This window comes from Ilyonectria robusta, assembly GCF_021365365.1.
Source record: "Ilyonectria robusta strain PMI_751 chromosome Unknown BGZ61scaffold_21, whole genome shotgun sequence".
Taxonomy (NCBI): Eukaryota; Fungi; Ascomycota; class Sordariomycetes; order Hypocreales; family Nectriaceae; genus Ilyonectria; species Ilyonectria robusta.
Genome location: NW_025764455.1, coordinates 423861 through 443608, shown reverse-complemented (window position 1 = coordinate 443608; position 19748 = coordinate 423861). Strand labels below are relative to the sequence as shown.

Below are 19748 nucleotides of genomic sequence, written 5' to 3'. Positions count from 1 at the left end.
GGCTGATGTTGCAGGGCTATGGAATCTGGCCATCATGGCAATTAAGAAATCATCCCTTCCCGTCTCAACCCTGTACGTGTGTCCGAACTCAATTGGCAAAAGCAGAAGACGATGAGATCGCGCCGTAAAAAGCGGTCTAGAGCAGTCCCAGCCAATTAATCCCACTCCCAAAACCAACCCTTGCCTGCCTAACTTCACGCCCAACTGGCACCTCGAGTCCCACGACGCAAACTACATCGAAAGCTTGCCCAGGAATGACTTTGCGCCGGCGAGCTTTCGGGTCGCATCGCGCAGCTTCGAGCTGTCCTTGACCTCGGGGGTACGGCGAGAAGGTTGGGCAGGACGAGGTGGTCGGGCCATCGGGTGAGGCGTGACGTTGCTCGACGAGTTTCCAGTGGCCCAGCGACTGGACTTGATGCCAACGTCAGTCTCAAGGCCGTTGGTGATTTCCGTTCGGGGCAAAACGGGTTCTACTCCATTGGTGTTGGAACCTGCAAGGAAACTGACGTTTTCCATGATTGTGTCGATGATGTCGCTGTCCTGGGGTTCCGAGACTGGTGTGCCGGCCATGTTGTTGATGGTGTTGCGGTCAGCGACTGGTGTGGCAGTTGTGTTTCCCAGAGTGGTCTTTCCGAGTCGTGGGTCAATGACATCCGGAGTCTTCAACTCGATCGACGGTCGCTCCGGTTTGATACCAGAATGGAATGGGCATGTTGGCCTCCCGCCCCAGAGTTCTTTGAGTGTAGCGTAGTGTTTGGGAAACGCCTGGTCGTCATCGAGTGACAGGGCAGGTCGTTGGAGGAGGGGTGATTCGATAATCTCTTTTCCATTGCGTCTGTCACCAACGGCGTCTTCACGAGTGGTGCAGTGCGCACAACGAATCTTGGTCAGAGCGGTAAAGTCAACTGCTGTCGTGCCGACATCTCTCTCAACAGTGCCGCATGTGCCAAAGAAGCACACACAGGGGCCACGAGCGCGGCTACAAACGCTGCGAGAGCCAGCAACCATGTGCAGCTTTCCGCAAGTGAACGAGAGAGCCGGCGGATTCTGCGGCGCGCAGTGAGCGAGGGTAATGACTTCAAGACACATGTTGTCGGCGACTCAAGGTGGTGAGCGGAAGTGTTTTCGTCGTAGTCGTAGAAGAAGTGAGTGAAGGGAGCAAGTAGTGGTAAGAGAGGTTGTGTTTTGCAGAGCAAGGTGAGATCCAAGACTCAAGTTGTGTGCCTGAGAGGTTTTGAAGAGGCTTTGGTCTGAAGGGCGAGGAGACGAAAGTGATGTGTGCTACGGCGCCTCAGGCAACGGTGAGATTGTTGACTGGGCTCACGTCCTGACACCTGGCTGACAGCTGGCCACTTGTAGATAGGGGCACAGTGGTGATAGTGAGAGAGGAGCCGCTGCTGAGATGTTGTTACTGGATCACAGTTTTAGAAATAGTGAACAGAATGATGTCGATGTAATTTGATCTTGTTGACATTCAGCTCGCCGCGATCCCGGAAGTCCGCACACGCCCGGAGAGGTTCAAGTAAGGACGAAAGAGCAGATCATGTTTACAAGAGAGCACCCGGTTCCACAGCTGCTGTATCTGCGTCAGGCACACATTTGGCTTCCTCGGGCTGATCAGTGATTCAGCGCCCCTGTGCTGCGAGCTTAGACCAAGTGAACACTCTTAAAGCTACACCGAACGTTGACAAAGGGGTTGAAGTCGTAGTGAAATGGACTTGACATCAATCTATGTTCATGGTACATACATGCTTTGTCGGGGTTGACAACAATGAACAATGTTCAACGCCTGCTTCGCCAGTGATCCAATTTCATTCCTGATCCACCGCATTCCCAGATTTCGTACACCCAGTAATTTTCTGTGAGGCATCCCTTTTGATTGCTTGCCACCTTCCACAGCGTCCCTCTATCATCTTCAAATTGAAGTGTAGGCCTCCGTACTTGCATCATCGTTTCCAAATCGCGACGTCCAGACCGAGCGGCTTTCTCAAAAAGCCCTCTCGAGTCTCCATAACCCCTTGCCGTAACTCGACGCAGTATCGTCGTGCCCAGGTAGCGACAATGAGCTTCATCTCCATCTCGGCAACATTCCTTCCCACACATGCTCGGGGCCCATGACTGAACGGGATGAATGCGTTCTTCTGTCGTGTAGTTACATTCTCCCATCGGCCGGGGTTGAATTCGTCGGCATCCGGTCCCCAGATCTCCTTAGAGTGGTGCATCGAATATGTCGGGACGCTCAGAACGCTTCCAGGTGGGTAGAAATGGCCGTGAAGGGTGACGCCAGGTGAGTTTTCGGGAACCTGTCGAGGAAGACCAATACCTGAGGTAGAGTGGAACCGCAGCGTCTCATTGAGGACGGAGGTGAGGTAGGGCAAGTCTCGGACCATGTCGAAACTCGGTACAGAAACACCCGCGGGGATCTCGGCATCGAGCTCAGCCTGGAGCTTTTCAAGAACACCAGGGGTTCGAACTGTGTGGTAGAGCAGAGCGCAGGACGAATTAGAAGTCGTGTCACTACCGGCGATGAGTTGCGTGAGCGCCTCGGCTGTTAGCTCCTCCCTTCCAAGGGGTTCCCCGTTTTCGTCTCTGCCTTCCATGAGACGTGCGAGAAGATCCTTGCGCTCCTTTGGCGGCGGGTTGTCCAACCTCGCCTTGACCCGAGCAATGGCGATTCCAGCGAGGTTTTGAACAGCATTGAGGCCGTTGCTGAAAAAGGGATCAGGCAGCCACTTGGCATACGGCTTCAATTGCGGGAAGCAGCCCAGGGTCGCGCTAACCTCACCTCTTCGGTTCAGGATCTCGATTGCGGAGGCGTAGATAGGCGGGCTATCAGGTGTGGCTCTGACTTCCGTCATGTCCACACCAGTGCGAAGCATGTCAAAGGGAGCGCCGAAAGCCAAGTCGCCGATGATGTCAAAGGCCAGGTAGTTGAACCAAGGGAGGCAGTCAAGCTGGGCTTCTTGTCGTCCGCCGTTGGACTTGCCGGTCTCAATAAGGTTGTCGATTTGCTTGACGAAAAGCTCGAGGTTTTCATGCACATATGGCTCAAACTGGGTGATGGACTTTGTGGAGAAAGTGTGCGAGATCAGCTTGCGCTTGCGCGAATGTTCAGCGCGATCTCTGGTGTTGAAGAGCCCACGACGGATTGAAACAAAGGCATCATAGAACTCGCTTCGATTGGTCAGATTTCTCAAGCAGTGAAGATAGTGCCAGTACTTACGACTTCAAAAATCCATTTCCATGGCCATAGATGACGGGAATTGCGTCGTCATCCGCGATGCTCACATGGTTCGGCGCGATCCGGATCACGGGGCCGAGCTGCTGGTGCAACTTGTGCATGACGCTGTAGCGCTCACCGCGCCGACATACGTACATAAGCCATAGGTTTGAAAACTGCGCCGGGAATGGCGCTGGTAGGCTTCGAAGGTGGCCATAGGTGACGAAGTATGAGTAGAGGTACGAGATGATGAGGCCGACGATGCCGAGTGGGACCGTCCACCAAGACAGCAAGATGTCCACCACTGCCATGGCGAAGTCGCACAACTCGAGAGTGTTCAGGCCCTAGATCCGTCCTCTGGTCGACGAGGTGGAGGATCTTTATTCGGTTGAATGATGACGGACGGAATGAGGAGGCGCCCTAAAAGCTGATCCTTTGCGTGGGGCAATCCACGCGGCCTGTCGGGAGTCCGGGCTCGAGAGTCGAAGCAAAGCTCCGAAATCTGGGGTGGGGAAATCGTTATCCCGCACTTGAATTTCGATCAATTGGCCAGTAGGACACTGGCTAAAGTCATTTGATCCCTGCTCATTCACGTTCAGTACAAAGCGGCAGCAGCGTGAGTTTCTCTAGCTCGTTCTACAGCCAAAGCGACAGAGTCAAAAGCTGGTGAGGACCCGCAGATCGGCGGTTCTAGAAATGCCGAGTGAAGCGACAGGAAATGGCAAACTCGGTCTTCTCGGGTCGATTAAATACCCAAGAAAATCACGGGAAGAGGATTTAGTATCGCCTCTCGATGTAGCCCGAGTCTGACTGACCAGATTGGCGAATGGGGTACCGTGGTTGAATACCCCAGAGATCGGTCATGACCCCGACGTGTGGAGGAACTGTGGGGGAAGCGCGTCGGGATTTGAAATCGGCAATTATTCAGACGCTGCTTGAGAGCATTCGAGAGGACGATTACCAGCGATTGAGGGACTTACCATTGGCTTATTCAGGGTCAGCATCCTCGTCTAACCCTCTCCGGGATCAACCTGGCCTACCCCTCTTCGCTCTTGGCCAGCGTGTGAGCGATGCTCATGTGAAGGAGGGGCGGCTCGGGAGGGCATTTTAGGCGTAGCACAGGTCGGTTCGGGGTCTGAGTGGCCTTTCACATCAGATATAAGGCTACGAGCTGGAGATTGGGGAGTACACAATGCCCTTCGTCCAGAGCCAGCATCCGTCCTGTCTACGAGGGGACACTGACATCCGGCTTTCTCCTGACCAGTTTTTGCATTATCCGGATAGAAGCGGGATTTCCAAGAAGAGCGGGGTTGATTCAAGATCCAGCCATGAATTCCTGCAAGACGAAGCCATCCATCATCAACATTGAAGAAAGCCAAGGAACGTCTGGCCTCTTAAATCGCTGACTGGGCAAATGCGCGAGGTCTTGGATGGCGGAACCAGGCCTTTCCGTTCGGTAAGCCGGCCCATCCACCCTTGTCAGGCGGCCATTCTCGGTAAGGTAAGCTGTGCCAGGGTCGCATTGTAAACACGTCTGAAATGCCATCTTCGCAGCCGGCGGGCTGTGTGCGTCTCATTGTGAGCCACAGCAGGCATATTTGTTTGGGGCCTAGCATCTCCAGCAGACGGCGCATGAACCCAGCGTTGGCGCCCAGCAACGACAGGCGACAGGTGATCTAAATTTACCCCATTCGGCCAAGTCGGCTCCGTGTTGTGTATTTTTACATGCTGGCGGTGACCACAATTGGCGCGAGATGAAACTGAAACTGCTGCAGTCCGTGTCATGAACTGCGTCGGAGCACTGGTTTGCGGGCCCCCTGGGTGTGATCTTCGCCCAAGGCGTCTCACCACCCACACATCCGACGTGATCCGGTTTCGCGGCGTCGACAACACAACGCCTGGCCGCGTCAAGAAAGACCTCAGGATGCGCCCCAAAAAAAATTGGAATGCGTGTCTCTCTGTTCTCCGTTTCACTCCTTTGAGATTACGTCCTTCTTTATTTTTCCTCTTTCGCATTCTTTTGGTGTTGAGACCGCGGCATCATTCAAGACCACGACCATTACGATTTACGAACCGAGCGCTCTGTGAGCCGCCACCCGAATTCCTTTCGTTCCACTCATTTTCGGGGGCTATTTTACAACATTGGACCGCGACACGAATATTGACCCGAATTTCTTTACTCCAACTCCGAAAATGTCCGGATTCAAGACCTTGGTGCCGCCAAGCTTTGGCGATCCCGTCAACGACGTGGCACCGCCAGCAGCAACGAGCTTCAATGCATTTCCGACGACCACTGAATCCTCGGATTCATTACCATCTTTGGACAGCCTCTACAATAATATTCTAAATCAACAACTCTCGCGCATCCTATCTGCGCCTCCGGGAACGACATTATTCACCGCCATCACTCCCCGCCAGTCGGCCCAGGCTGAAACCTCCACTGTAACGACCGACGTCCCCAAAAGCACCACAACCGATAGCACTTCAGAGGAGAGCATCTTTTCTGCTCCTACCCTGAGCAGGCTCACTGATATTGGCATCGCGTTTGGAATTTTCGGTAAGACCCCTTTCCAGTTCGAACTTTTGGGTAGAAGTTAACTGGAGAATTAGTTGCTGTCACTGTTATCATTGTTGGCATAGTCCTGTGCATACGACATAAAAAGTCAAGCAAATCCAAGAAGTCTCGAAGTAGAGATGAGCCGAAACCACTAGATTACAGCGATTGGCGCCAGGTGAATCTTTCCGAACCCTCGATGGCACACATTCCGAAGGATATCGGTGTGCCTCCTCCTCCAGTGGCGGCTCGAACTCCTCCCGAACATACCCAGTGGATGCCACCGCCAGCGTATCCTGCACAACAAAATCAAAATTCGAGGTCGTACCCGAGAGGGGGGTACCGTTGATGGTGCGAGATACCCGGGAATGGATTGAATGGCGCTAGGGATTAAACTAGAAGACCAAGGATCATGGATGGCACTGGCAAATCGTGCCTCTTTTATCATGGAGCAATGACTTGAATTTTGGAATACAACGATGAAGAGCTGGATTTTCTCATCTATTTGGGTAGCGTCGGCGTTGGCGGTTCAGGTTTCAGAGGATTAGCGGTGAATTAGAAGAAAGCGAGCACCAACAGTTCGCACAACTCTACTATGAACAAATTTACCCATTTCCAACCTGCTTCGTAATGTCTTTGTTCTCAGCGCTTTGTCATCTGGGTTTGTCGTCCCTCCCAATATGTTCTTGGCCTCGACCGAGCTCAACTCTGCCTACCCTAGACTATGACAGCTGGCACCCAAGAGCAGGATTGGGTCTCTTCTCGTTGAGGTGTGGCATGACAGGTTGTATAATGCCATCCCAAGTATCATTTCCAGTAATATTGGTGTTTGGTATTGCAAATCGTAGTGACAATAACCTTGAGCGTGTTTCAGCATGGCGTCTGGTCACACATCATTTTACATTACTGCTATGACCGAATGTTTTAATTAACTGGATTACCCATGGGTCGTCTTCCAATCCCTCAGTAATTGCACAGTCTTATCACAATTGTGGTCCCTGGCTACATATTCTGCATCCGCTCCCTCGATGTTTCTGATGTTAGGATCAGCCCCCTTCTCCAATAACCACTTCGCCACCGCCTCGCCGTTTGGCTTCGTAGCCGCATAGCATAGAGGAGTGCCCCAATGGAACGCCCGTAGAACTTTTGTGTCCATCGCATTAATATCCAACTTGAGGTCGTCGACTAGGAAGCGGAGCATCTCAGCTCTCTCTTGCTTGCGCCGGGCAAGGGCCGCCTTGGGATCGTCGATCGGGTCCGGTTGAACGGCAGCGCCGTCATCCTTGGAACTGGGATCAGCCCTTGCAGCTGCGGCTTCCTCGGCGGCACGGTGGAGCGTCCTTTTGCTCAGCCGGGCTCCCCTGGCCTGAAGGAATCTGAATGTGGAGACGGATCCGCGGACAGCACATGTCTCTAGGAGCGGGGGTGGTTCAGGATAGACTTCATACTCATCCTCCCCGCCGTCAACTATCGCGCCATGGTCGATTAGCCATCTGACGAGGTCTTCGTTGCCGCAAGCAAGATCAATTAGGCGCTGGCAGCGGGTTCTTGCACCAGGTTCAGCGGATCGGTTGATGTCCCAACCGTGAGCAATGAGTAGCTCAAGAAGAGGAATTGAGAACTTGGTCCAAATAATTGTAGGGGAGAGAAACGTCATGGGCGCAGATTTTTGTTCTAAAAGGTGTGTCGCCAAATCGATCTTGCCATCTTGCACACAAGAAGATAAAGCGGAGGCTAGAAACTTCTCATATGGCGTGTTTCGGATGGGCTTCGACTTGGCGAGCTCTAGTGCTTCTGTAAGCTGTGCGATTGAACCCGCTGCAATCGCTTCGTCAAGTACGTCGCGCGGATGCCGCGGGCGCGCTGATGGCCGTTGAGGAGTGGCCATGTTGGCGTGATGAGGGAAAGAGAAAAGTAGAAAAATTGTAGGATTCTCAAAAGGATGAGCTGACTTTGGAGGTAAAATGCGAGATGGATTTCTTTATGCTCCAGAGAAGGAAGGGCGTAGTGGTTGGGCAGGGTTGTGTGGTTGCATTTGCGTGAATGGAAAGCTGGCGGATGGAGCCTGATGAGTAACGAGTCAATGATCCTCGCTCGGATCTTCGCTCGGAGACATTTGCGACCATCAAAAAGTAAAGATAGGCGCAAAAGGAACATCGGTAATGTGGAGAGGAATCCTCCGTCGCATGATAGCCGCAAGAAGGATTCGCAGGCTAGGGCTGACAGGGTCTCAGGTTGTCGGGCGTTGTCTGGCTGAAACAGCCCCTGTATCAAATTTATACGCTCGCGCCAGCCCTATGCCCCGTGGAAACGAACAGACTAAGCTTGTAATTAAGCGCTCCGGTCCTTGCATTCTAACACGCTGCAGTTTTACACAGCCGAGTATCACGATGTGACGAGGCTAGGTTGATGCCTGTGCAGCCTGTAAGCCGTGGAAGCCCTGGCCAGGCCGTGCATTTTTCTACGGGGAAGGGAAATGAAGCAGGGGGCAAATATGCAACTCTCAATAAGCTCCAAGAGGAGAGGCGGTCAATCAAGAGCCCTCGCAGGCTATAACGCGCCCACTTTAATGCCTCTGCTCACACAGCCTGCAAGCCATGTAACATCTGAGATCGTCTCCCGTATGTTCCGGACGAAGATTGACCCAAGCGTTTCCAGGTTAGCAATCCGCAGTGGTACTTACGCGACTCATCCGTGGCCCGAATTGGCCAGCAGTCAATGGCTGTGTTTGTCCTGTAATCAGCAGGAAACAAGGCAAAGCCTCGAAGGATTCGTTGAAGGATGCTAGAACCATGGAGACGCCGGTTTGAGGGACCGCACAGTGACTTTCATAACATTTTAAAGCATCTGATATCTGAAATGCGCTGTGCTTAAGTTGAACGGCTCCCGCGTCCTCGGGGGTTTTGGCTGTTGGTTCGTAACCGTCTTGGCATTCACGCAGCGCGCCGGAATACCGCCCTCCAAGATGGCCCTCACTCCTTTCATTCTTTTGTCCCTTGCCTCCGCTGCGCAGGCCAATCCTCTCTGGGGCTTGGCCCGGCGTCAACAAGAGCTATGTGGAAACCCAGACATCTCTACTGCTGCTAGTCTGGTAGTGCCTGGCGCACAAGGAGATGTCACCTTCACACCATCTCAGGTGGCAGACACAGCGCTCTGGACGCTGGCGACTCCCACGGCCATCTCCGAGACCGAGACTATCTATCCTTTCGGATATGTTTGGGTGGCCTCCGAGCCGGTGACTCTGGAAGTCCCAGCTCTTCCTACAACTGATGTCCCTTACCCTCTGCCCGAGGGTGCGTCGGCGACTCTGTGCAATGCCGCGCAAATTCTTGCCAACAATTCGGCGATCGCTCCCACCACAGACGCTTTTGTGACGCCTACGAGCCTTACGACCATTGCACCAGTCATATCCAGCACATTTACCGATATTGTGGAAGAACCTAGCACCCCCATTACTCCCGTGACTCCTGAGGAGCCAACATCGGTTCCTCCTGTGATTTCTAGCACATTTACCGATGTTGTTGGAGAGCCCAACACTCCCACGACTCCACAAGACACAACGACGTTGGTTCCTCCCGTGGTCTCATCGACGTATACCGACGTTGTTGAGGGTTCCAGTACACCAACTACTCCTACCGCCGAGGATACCACGACGGCTGGAGTGACTACCACTGCTCAAGAGACAACTGGGGCTGCGATAACTACTGGAGACACTACTCCTGTACAGGAGACTACTCCCGGTGAGACTACCGTCGCGGACACGACGACTGCGCAGGACACAACGACCGCACAGGATACGACAACTGCACAGGATACGACAACTGCTCAGGACACCACGCCTGGCGAAACCACCACCAATGAAACCACCTCTGAGGAGACTACTGCTGAAACCACCGCTGCCGGTGAGACTTCAACTGCTGAGGAGACCACCACTGCTGCTGATGGCGCCACGACAACGGAAGCAGCCGATGGGACCACTGGCTTCCCAGATTATGATCCTCCCACGACCACCGTTAGCGGCCCTGAAGCTACAGACGACGCCATCGATGCTGGTCCTATTCTCTTTGCCCTTTGGTCGAACCGGGATATGATCCAAGATGAGGAGAAGAAGGATGAATACATTCGAAAGTCCGAGGACACCCGCGACGATATTCTGATTTTGTGGGCCAATTTTGATATCAAGCCCGAGATTCCCACGGAATGCGGTGAAACAGCGTTGGCAAAAAGGAGCCTTATCTCGGGTATCCTCGATGTCCTTGATGATGCTGCTAAGCTGGTCGGCTGTGCGACTAAGGTTGTGACAAACCTGGCCGATAATGTCAAGCTTCCGGTACCCCCTATTGATATCATCATCACTCTTACGGACACGCTCAAGGAGATTTCTGAAGAGCTTGAAAAGGAGAAGGAGAAGGAGACCGATCAACCTACGGAAACAGATGAGGTCTCTTCTACAGAGGGGCCGACCACAACTGCCACCAGCTGTGCAGAAACCGGCGTCGAGAGTTGCACTCAGACAGTCTACCTATCTACCTCTTTCTACAAAGATGGAGACGTGGATACTTCGACTGTCGAAACAGTGACTACTGAAGATTGCGTGACAATCACCCAGTGTGATGCCCAGGCTACGACCGAAGTCACAACTGTGACCACGGTGACTTCTACTAGCGTCTCCGAATTCATTTGTGACGTCGACTGCACAAAATGCAACGTCGAGAGGCGATGGGCGGAGCCTACATTGACTCCACAGGATGGAGGCGGTCTCTTTAGACGGCTGGATAACATGAACCAGGCCAAGTACGATACAGATGAAAAGAAAGATGGATATGTCCTTCGGCAGATTAGTGAAGGCGCAAACAAGCTAAACTGGAACACTATCACTACTAACGTCGTTTCTATTGATGGCGAGTGGGGAGAGAATCCATTTGGTCTCTCCGTCGAGGGTCTGGTCGGGTAAGTCAAGGTGGCTTTACGTTTCTGAACTCGATTGCTAACATTAATTCCAGGTGTACCGGAGTTACTATTGCCTCAGACAGGGGTGGCTGGCTTGCTCACTTCGTACGTGAAACCTCTCTGCTCGGGAATTCCCTCGGCGAAACACAAGAATAAACTAACAGACCAAATCCAGATGGAGCCAGGGTTCTTCTACGACTCGAACAAACCGGCCGATGACGCGGCTAACAATGGTCGTAAAGATCTCTGGGACGGGATGATGAACCAACTCCGAGATGCAGAGGGAACTGCAATTTCCGACAAGTTCACACCCCCTAGCAGGCTTGCTGTTGAAGGTGGCATACTGGCCGCTGACTCCAACGTGCAAATCTTCGTCTCCGTGCCCCGGATGCCCGAGACTTCATTTGACAACCCTACCTACCGCTACCCGGATCGTGTGGCCGAGCTCATCGATATCTTGACCGGCGAGAACGGAGCATTCCAAGGCGTCGAAGTCATCACCAAGACATATGTGAAACCGCCGGCTGAAGAAACCGATGACGAGATTGATGCCCGGCTCAAGACTGCCCGTGGAATCATGTTCATCGAGTATGACGACTTCCAGGAGAACTGGGAGACCGGCGAGTACTCTGATCCCCCGGACACCATGTGGCGTGTTTGGCAAGAGCGCAGTTACTACGAGCGGCGAATGACACACACAGTGGAAGCGACTCCCTCTTGCTCGAAACATGCAGATGAAGCGGCTGGCATGGATCCTGGCACTGCAAACGCGCTGGCAAAGAAGTTCTGCGAAGAAAGTGGCATCGCATTTGACGCCGATGCTGAGCTCCAGCTCGGCGGTGGTGACCTGGACCCGGCTCAGACGCTGGATGCCGACATCAAATTCAACTTTGAAAAGAAGGATGGAGAATGCGCAAAGACTTGCACCGAGGCCTATGAGCAGATGATCCATTCTTGTAAGAACCCCCACAGACCTAACACTCGATCCCTTATTGACCGTATCTAGGCCAGTACGACAGCCATCTTTACACCGGACAGGCCGAGCTTGATTTGGGCTGCGGCAAGTATAGCATGGATACCATCAAGCTCGAGGAGCCCGAGCCCGAGCCTACCGCACCTCCCGAGGTCAACAACTGCGCCGATCCCACCGTCTACACCAAGTTCAGCCTCAGCCAGGCGCAAGAAGCCATCGCCGACTTCTGCAGCCACGAAATCGTGCTCCCCGTGGCCGCCCAGCCCATCTTCAAGACGTACAAGATGGACGGCGTAACCCTCCAGCTCATCACCCAGTGGACCACCACCGGCCTGCAAGGCTGCAACGAGCCCGCCGACGGCGCCTACATCCCCCAGGTGGCCCAGTCGGACTGCGAGGCCCGCTTCACGGGCGCCGTCAACAACTGTAACGTCGACACCACGGACGACAAGTACGGACAGCGTCCGTATGTGTGGAACAGCCCTAACGGCTGCATAGACTTTTGGATCTATGGAGATGCCGAGGACTGGGACTGCGAAGGTCTTGGAGTCCAGCCTGTTCCTTGTCAAGATGCGGGCCAGAAGCTGGATTAAAGTGTTGGAATATTAGAGAGCGTATATGTATTATTATTGTATATATTAATTTCAGGGAGATTGGTAAACCTCGACTTGCCCTACGAATCGAGCGATTCATCTGATCATTCATATATCATCTTGCGGCCTGCGCCTTGTCCTCTTTCAGTCCCCTCCCATGCTAGTATTTTCCAGACGAAGCTAAAACCAACCACGAGACTATGCATCTGGAATGGATGGCACAACTGCAACCCTCCACGAAAATCTTGGCTGCCTTAGTGAACCATCTCGCTATTCGGGATATTCGGCGTTTGCTCGAGGATACAGCCTAATTCTAGATCTCCCAGCTAATGTGCACTAGGCAAGCGGATAAACCTGCTTCTGTATTAGCTACAGTTATACCCCTCACGAAATTTCGCAGCTGACTAGCCATGAAGTAGAAGATACATTTTCCACACTTTGGCTTGTTCATGTGAGCGAAGCGCGATTGCGTGCTTTGGCGATAAGGATTCTGACGAGTGTGATGAACCAACCACAAGACGTCATCGGCACTTGTGATCACGAAAACGTCACGACATTCAGAGCCACTAAGAATGAAGCACTGTCTCAAAATATAACACATCCTGCCAATCATATCCTTTGAGTGCTGTGTTAGCACTGCCATTTTGGCCATCGGGGTCCTATTTATGAGCGTGATGGGCTCTGTACGCCATGACTAAGCCGACTTTGCACGTAGTCAGTCAGTTCTGTCCAATGACATCTGGGCCTGGTTTCACCCAGAAAGTTGTAAGAAAGGCGCAGTGGGCGTGTGATAAGAGTCGAAACAAGGGGCAAATGTCGTGCTTGGGGCGGCCTGTGACTACTCCAGGCGTCACCGTGCTGCTGGCCTTCCTCGTCTGCTTGTTTGTAACTTTAGATCGTAATCGAGCATCGTATTGAATACTGTTACAGCACTTGACGCAATTATGGCATTTCTATTCTCTTCGTGGCAAAAGCGTACTTCGCCCAATGAACCTAATGACGAAGGGACAGACCCTTCAGGCAGTGGGTTGTGGACACCGTCCAGCGATGATGAGATTCCTCTTCTCGGCGGTGAGCACAAGACATCTTCAGCGTCAACCGAAGGCGATCCTGGAACACCGCCGCTAGGCCAGCCACTGAATGAGAAACTGTTCTGGTGGCAAAAGGATCAAGGGTTTGACGGAGATGCAATCGCAACTCAGGAGTCGGTCTTCGACGACCCGGTCCTCGCAAAGAGATATGAACCTCGTCCCGACTGGGAGAACATCCATCGCTTTGATCCCTCCGCGCGGTGGACTTGGAATGAGGAATACAAGCTGGTCAGGAAAATCGACATTCGCATCATGATCTTCGCCTGCGTAACTTTCATGGCGCTGCAACTTGACCGCGCCAACCTCACGCAGGCACTCTCAGATAACTTCTTATCCGATCTCGGGCTTGACACTGACGGTAGGAGAGCGCGAGACTTACATATGCGGCCGCTAGCTAATAGCACGGCCCAGACTATAATCTCGGAAACACGCTGTTCAAGCTGGCGTTCCTCTGTGCTGAACTCCCATCGCAAGTGTTGAGTAAATGGGTCGGCCCGGATCGATGGGTTCCTATGCAAATGTGCCTCTGGAGCGTGGTATCGATCAGCCAATTTTGGTTAAAAGACAAGGCCACCTTCTTGATCACGCGTGTCTTATTGGCCATCTGTGAAGGTGGCTTCATTCCCGACGTATGTTTGACAACCTTGCCGCCACGATCCGGTAAAAGCTTATCACGGATAGATCATTCTGTACCTCAGCTATTTCTACAAGTCGCGTGAGCTGTCGTTGCGTCTTGCTCTTTTCTGGGCGGCCATGTCCTTCTCCGACATTGTCGCCGGATTCCTGGCCGCGGGCCTTTTGCAGCTCCGCGGACTGTACGGTCTGGAAGGATGGCGATGGTTGTTCTTGATCGAGGTAAGTGACGAACATGAAAGCACCTTGTCCGTATTTATAGCTGAGCCTGGAGTCTAGGGGGGGTTAACCTTTTCCGTGGGCTTGCTGGCGTTCGGCTTCATGCCACCATCACCAACTCAGACCGCGAACTGGTTTCGCGGAGAGAAGGGGTGGTTTAGCAAAAGGCATTTGAAAACCCTGTTACCTTCCACTAGGCATAAGCACTGACCTTCACCAGGGAAGAAATAATCATGGTCAACCGGATCATCCGAGATGATCCAAGCAAAGGAGACATGCACAATCGACAGCCCATCACCCCGAAGCTACTGATCCAGAGTCTTCTTGACTACGATCTCTGGCCGCTCTACATCCTCGGCCTTTTCTGGGAGCAGCCGGTCGTACCTCCGAAGCAGTATCTCACACTGCTTCTGCGCGACCTTGGGTTCAGCACCGTCGTCACGAACCTGCTGACGGTCCCGACCATGTTCTTGACCATGTGCACCATCTTGGGTATCACGTACCTGTCGGAACTCTTGGACGAGAGAGCTCTCGTTGCCATGATATCTCAAGTATGGGCGCTCCCGTTCCTCGTATTCCTGTACGCCGTGGATCTCACGCAGATCAACCGATGGGTTGCATGGGCGATGCTGACGCTGCTGCTCGCGTACCCCTCTCGTAAGCCTCGTTTCAAGCCTGGATGGACCGTCTCACTGATTGCAACGACAGCCCACGCCATCCAAGTCAGCTGGAACTCTCGGAACTCCAACGCTGTTCGGCTACGGACGGTTTCCGCGGCCATGTACAACATGTGCGTGCAGACCGCCGGCATCATGGCGTCAAACATATACCGGGCCGACGATAAACCCCGCTACCGGCGAGGGAACCGGAATCTGGTGACCATCGCATGCTTCAACATCGGCCTATATATGCTGGTGAAGGCGTACTATATGTGGCGCAACAAGGTCAGGGAGGAGAAATGGAGCGCCATGTCGGACGAGCAGAAGCGGCATTACCTTGATACCACGGGGGACGAGGGGAACAAGAGGCTGGATTTCCGGTTTGCACACTAATGTGAGCTTCCCCGGATGCCAAGCATGCATATCTGGGCTGCTCTTCACGTAGGCAGGGTAGATCCCGGGTAGTAGCCGGTTGGTGGTTTTGAAACGAGCGCTGATAAACCTGGTCGGCCGGGCCGTCTCTGGGAGCAGTCGGGAATGCGACGGCGTGCGGCGGACGTCCCGGACACACACATCTCAACACTTTCACCTCCCTCTTTAGTCGCGCAAGTGGTCGGCACAAGGCTGTCGCCGACGTCCATGGCGCGATGCGGGTGCAGGTGTCAATTATACGCGTCTGGGTGGCTGTTGCAGGCGCCTGGTCTAGACCCGCAGCTGTGTGTGGCAGACGTTCCATGGCATGATCTGGGATCATCACGCAGCACGTCTGCGCGGCGCTGGCCAATCGTCAACCGTGAGCATCCCGATGTGGTGAGGGGTTAAGCCTGGCATCGGACGTCGCCGCGCCCTCATTTGGCCGGGTCTGGCACACCCGGGTAAACGGAACGTCAGAGGGAACGGCCTCTTGTGGCATTCATTTCGTTGAGGTGTTGCGAGGGCTGCGAGGGCCTGAATTATCAATAAGAACCCCGGCCACCACACAGCCAGCGATGCCCATCTTCCAGCAGCGATTGATACATCACATTCACTGGACTCACTGCCATGACCGCCCTCGTTTCCGTCGCCCCCGAGTTCGAAGCGGCGAACCAGCAGTATGCGGAGAGCTTCACGGGGGCCGATTTGCCTTCTCCGCCAAGCCGGTATGTCTTTTCGAATCTCCAATCTCCAGCTTTTATACGTCTCCCGGGATCATGGGCTGAGTTGCATCCAGGAAGGTGCTAGTCGTGACATGCATGGACTCCAGATTAGATCCCGCTAAGGCTCTGGGGCTGGAACTCGGGGATGCCCACGTGATCCGAAACGTAAGAATCACGAATGCGGAGTGCAGCCTTGGAAAAACGACTCTTTGCTAACTGCTCGAGTATAGGCCGGCGGCCGTGCCGTAGAGGCCATGAGGTCAATCTTGATTTCGCAGCAAATGCTCGGAACACGCGAAATCATCGTCCTCCACCACGTAAGCAGTCCAAACCCCTCCTCTCTTTCCCTACCGCGCCCATCACTAACCCGTCTTTCCCTCCTCGCAGACCGGATGTGGAATGCAAAAGTTCTCCGACTCGGAATTCCGAACAAAGGTCCGCAAGGAACTCAACGAGGACGTCGACCACATGTCCTTCCTACCATTTTCCGACTTGAGGCAAAGCGTCCTCGATGATGTTCAGCTATTGAAGAAAAGCCCGCTGGTTTTGAATGTGCCGATCACAGGGTATATATATGATGTAAAGACGGGCAAGATCGAGCAAGTTTAGAACTCAAGATGCGTTGTGGGCGTTTCCCATCGCACTGGCTGGTCTGGTATTCTTTTCTCCTTTTCTTTTTGTTTGGGCGGTACCGACGATCGGATGTATATATTTTGTCACTATCAACACAAATATTCTGTTTATACTTAAGTCAAAGCACATTTACTCTTCATTTGATCCTGCCACCTCTCGTCTTCAATAGGCTTTTCCGATGACTTCTCAACGCCGATCGGGTGCAAACCATACCCGTGACCAGGAAGAGGCTATCGCCAACAGCAAGGTATAGAGAGGCAATTCACGTACAGCTGCACGAAATGACATAATTGGCTTGCATTATTCATAGACCACTTGGCAAAATGCTTCTGGGTGAGGGGTACAAAAATAAAGCAAGAGTGACAAGAGCTACTGCCGCAGCTTGGGCAAGGAGACAAGGTAAGACAGATTTGGTATTCAGAGTAAAGAAGGGGAAACCTATGTCGTGGTAGATTCACTGACGGAGCTTCCACTTTAAGCGTGGTTTTTTTTATTTAAAAAAAAAAGAAAGGTTTGGTCTTGACCGGAAAGAAAGACATGACTATGCGCATCGCTTATCGACAAATTATGTTAGATGTGCAAGACAATATTCATTCTCACCCATTTGTCACTTTAGTAGTCTCAAAGGCGAGTTATCTTTACCCGGACGGTCTTGACGACGTGGAAGCTTTGTTGCTGTTCTGACGCAACAACCCAGTTCAATTCAGAGACCGGGCTCAATACATATTGCTAGGCAAAATCGTCTACTTATAGGCTCCTGTCTCTCTCAATGGATCGGTATCAATTATCAAGGGAAGGCTAGGGAATGTCCCTATATAAATACAGTATGTGTATTCCCCGCTGCCCTCCTTGCTCTAGTTGTAGAGCTGAGCAACCGGTCAACCCATCAGGACTCTACCTCGGCGAGCTTAAAGCTCTATCACTAGTCGTTTCCGGTTACGACACTCCAGGGCTACTCTCAATTATGTTGCTCGTGGGACTACTGCTCCCATGTCCGTAGTGCATGCAGTTCACGCCCACCCGCCAGCTCAGCAGGTGGGTCTCCAGAGCCACTCTGCAACCTGCCGCTCGTGGGACTGCTGCTCTGATGTCCGTAGTGTAGTCCACGCTCGCTTGTCAGCTCAGCAGGGGGCCCTGCCGGCAATACCCACTGCTGGTCTCTGTGCTCCGGCTCTTGACTCGCTGCATCATGATGGGATGTCTTCGACATCCCGTCTACCGGCGGCGATGCGACCACGCGGTTGTGGTCGAGGGACTTCCGTCTGCGGAGGATGAAGAAGTAACATCCTATCAGCGCGAGGATGAGAGCCACGCTACAGCCGACCGCAATGCCCGCTATGGCCCCCGCGCTCAGAGACCCGGAGTTTGACGGAGTGGTAGTAGTGGTAGCGATAGAGACCTTGCGTGTCGGGGTTCTTGTCGCCGGCCTCGCCGTGCGCGTCATAAGGCCCGTCAGGTCTGGGTCGTCGAACCCGCTGGTCGGCGCGGTCCTGGTTGCGCCACCGTATTGGCGCCCCCCCACAGCCGTCAGGATGTCGGTGGGCACGGCGTACGTGGTCAAGTTGGACTGGTACTCCCACCAGATGTCGTTGTCCGAGTTTTGTTCGCCGAGGTTCATATTGAAGTTGGCGTCCAACAACCCGCTGCAGTAGTTGCCCGAATTGGTGCCGCCAATGATAACCATCTGCGCATAGTCGACCACGTTGCAGCTCGTCATCATCTTTGGGTAGTCCCCGGTGATGTAATTGGGGGGTGGGTATGGGCCTCGGATCCACTGGAAGCTAGGGATAGTAAGGATATAGATGTCATCATAGTCTGCCGTATTTGAAGGGAAGCCTGCGCCGCCGTAGATGTAGCTGGGATGGAGTCAGCCCTGTCCTCTCGATAGTCTGTAGTACTCTTGGGCATAGGGACCTACATGTTATAGCTTGAGCCGTCCTGTGCCCAGGTTGCGCCGCCGCAGAAACGCCGTCTGATCTTGGGGGTGTGGCCGGAGGTCATTTGGGTGTACCATGTTGCGCTCGCGACGTCGAATAGGAAGATCTGATCCAAGGGCTGCGGCGTCAGGGTCCCATTCCCATACAAGTCTTTGGTGCCACCGAAATAAACCAACATCCCAGCATCTCCCATGGGAAGGAAGACCATTGCGCCTTCTGAGGTTACTCCAGGAATTCGAGTCCATCATGTACTTGATCAATCTATTCGTGGCCCTCGGCAGACCTTTCCAGTCTGGAACAGATTTATTGCTTAGCCATCCGCCGTAGTAATCTGCCTCTCCCCTTGATGGAATCGATATTCCAGCCCCATAACTACTGACTGCATCGATTATTCCCGCTCCCTTGGGAGGGCCATGTTGCACCCATTCATCATAGAGAATATCGTAACTATAGAGAATAAAGTCATCGGATGGTGGAGTCTCGTAGTACTCACCGCCGGAAAGGTAGAGCCGTTTGTTCACTGAATCTTCCCACAAGATGCCGCCATTCACGCTCGGAATGGTGTGGTTCTTGGAGAGATTGGTGTATATTCCATGACCTTGTTCCGAATAGAGGTAGATGTCGAGGTCGAGGTCGAGGATTGCGAGGAGAGGGTCTGTATTCTTGTTGGCACTTTCTCAATCCGAGGCAGGGGACAGAGATCTACTGCTGAAATTCTTAGAGGACTCTTCATATTCTTTGGTGTAGTTGTTGACCAAGCCCCCGTCGATGTATAGCTTCCGATGGACCACGGCCGACCGGTGCCCCCATAACAGGCAAGGGATAAAGGCTGGTTCATCTTGCGCAACAGATGTCCATATAATGCACCATGCAAAGAGGAGGAAGACTTGACGTGCCCACGCCGGCCATGATGATGGATCCATGGCACCGTGACTGGAAATCGTGAACGACCTTCGCTCGCTGGACTGCTGCGTTAGACCAAGTATAAAGTAGACGCATGCTCCCGATGTTATATGGCGGCAAAGCCTTGGGAACTGAACGTGAAATACCTGAGATTAAACTCGCCACTAAAGAAAAGGCGGATGACCATGACGACTGCGAAGCAAATTCCAGGCCACCTCCCCACCTCCCATCCTGAGTCCACACTACG

The 19748-nt window shown here is 53.2% G+C and overlaps 8 protein-coding genes across 8 annotated transcripts; 4 read left to right on the top strand and 4 right to left on the bottom strand.

Moving 5' to 3' along the window:
* Positions 1 to 231: 231 nt before the first annotated feature.
* Positions 232 to 1089, bottom strand: BGZ61DRAFT_555405 (uncharacterized protein; the record flags this gene model as incomplete). The annotated part of the gene is made up of 1 exon (XM_046255620.1): positions 232 to 1089. One exon carries the CDS (start codon positions 1087 to 1089, stop codon positions 232 to 234), a length of 858 nt encoding a protein of 285 aa, XP_046099644.1.
* A 409-nt stretch (positions 1090 to 1498) lies between these two features.
* Positions 1499 to 3540, bottom strand: BGZ61DRAFT_427729 (cytochrome P450). Its single transcript, XM_046243713.1, has 2 exons — positions 3224 to 3540; positions 1499 to 3174 (listed from the first exon to the last, which is right to left on the bottom strand). Exons 1-2 carry the CDS (start codon positions 3529 to 3531, stop codon positions 1947 to 1949), a joined length of 1536 nt encoding a protein of 511 aa, XP_046099643.1. The 5' UTR covers positions 3532 to 3540; the 3' UTR covers positions 1499 to 1946.
* Positions 3541 to 5021: 1481 nt separating this feature from the next.
* On the top strand, positions 5022 to 6375 carry BGZ61DRAFT_591603 (uncharacterized protein). Its single transcript, XM_046256691.1, has 2 exons — positions 5022 to 5777; positions 5831 to 6375. The coding sequence occupies exons 1-2, from the start codon at positions 5414 to 5416 to the stop codon at positions 6121 to 6123; spliced, it is 657 nt and encodes a 218-aa protein (XP_046099642.1). The 5' UTR covers positions 5022 to 5413; the 3' UTR covers positions 6124 to 6375.
* Positions 6376 to 6637: 262 nt separating this feature from the next.
* Positions 6638 to 7864, bottom strand: BGZ61DRAFT_397898 (ankyrin repeat-containing domain protein). Its single transcript, XM_046242981.1, has one exon. It carries the CDS (start codon positions 7660 to 7662, stop codon positions 6712 to 6714), a length of 951 nt encoding a protein of 316 aa, XP_046099641.1. The 5' UTR covers positions 7663 to 7864; the 3' UTR covers positions 6638 to 6711.
* An 875-nt stretch (positions 7865 to 8739) lies between these two features.
* Positions 8740 to 12290, top strand: BGZ61DRAFT_508754 (uncharacterized protein; the record flags this gene model as incomplete). Its single annotated transcript, XM_046251966.1, has 5 exons — positions 8740 to 9067; positions 9137 to 10724; positions 10778 to 10829; positions 10900 to 11680; positions 11731 to 12290. 5 exons carry the CDS (start codon positions 8740 to 8742, stop codon positions 12288 to 12290), a joined length of 3309 nt encoding a protein of 1102 aa, XP_046099640.1.
* Positions 12291 to 13227: 937 nt separating this feature from the next.
* Positions 13228 to 15764, top strand: BGZ61DRAFT_555397 (major facilitator superfamily domain-containing protein). The gene is made up of 6 exons (XM_046255619.1): positions 13228 to 13739; positions 13793 to 14010; positions 14063 to 14236; positions 14294 to 14400; positions 14454 to 14890; positions 14942 to 15764. The coding sequence occupies exons 1-6, from the start codon at positions 13235 to 13237 to the stop codon at positions 15283 to 15285; spliced, it is 1785 nt and encodes a 594-aa protein (XP_046099639.1). The 5' UTR covers positions 13228 to 13234; the 3' UTR covers positions 15286 to 15764.
* A 169-nt stretch (positions 15765 to 15933) lies between these two features.
* On the top strand, positions 15934 to 16637 carry BGZ61DRAFT_536652 (carbonic anhydrase; the record flags this gene model as incomplete). Its single annotated transcript, XM_046254432.1, has 4 exons — positions 15934 to 16031; positions 16103 to 16193; positions 16259 to 16345; positions 16416 to 16637. The coding sequence occupies 4 exons, from the start codon at positions 15934 to 15936 to the stop codon at positions 16635 to 16637; spliced, it is 498 nt and encodes a 165-aa protein (XP_046099638.1).
* A 968-nt stretch (positions 16638 to 17605) lies between these two features.
* BGZ61DRAFT_508751 (uncharacterized protein) lies at positions 17606 to 19521 on the bottom strand (the record flags this gene model as incomplete). The annotated part of the gene is made up of 4 exons (XM_046251965.1): positions 17606 to 18517; positions 18580 to 18784; positions 18825 to 19196; positions 19305 to 19521. The coding sequence occupies 4 exons, from the start codon at positions 19519 to 19521 to the stop codon at positions 17641 to 17643; spliced, it is 1671 nt and encodes a 556-aa protein (XP_046099637.1). The 3' UTR covers positions 17606 to 17640.
* Between the last annotated feature and the right edge of the window lie 227 nt (positions 19522 to 19748).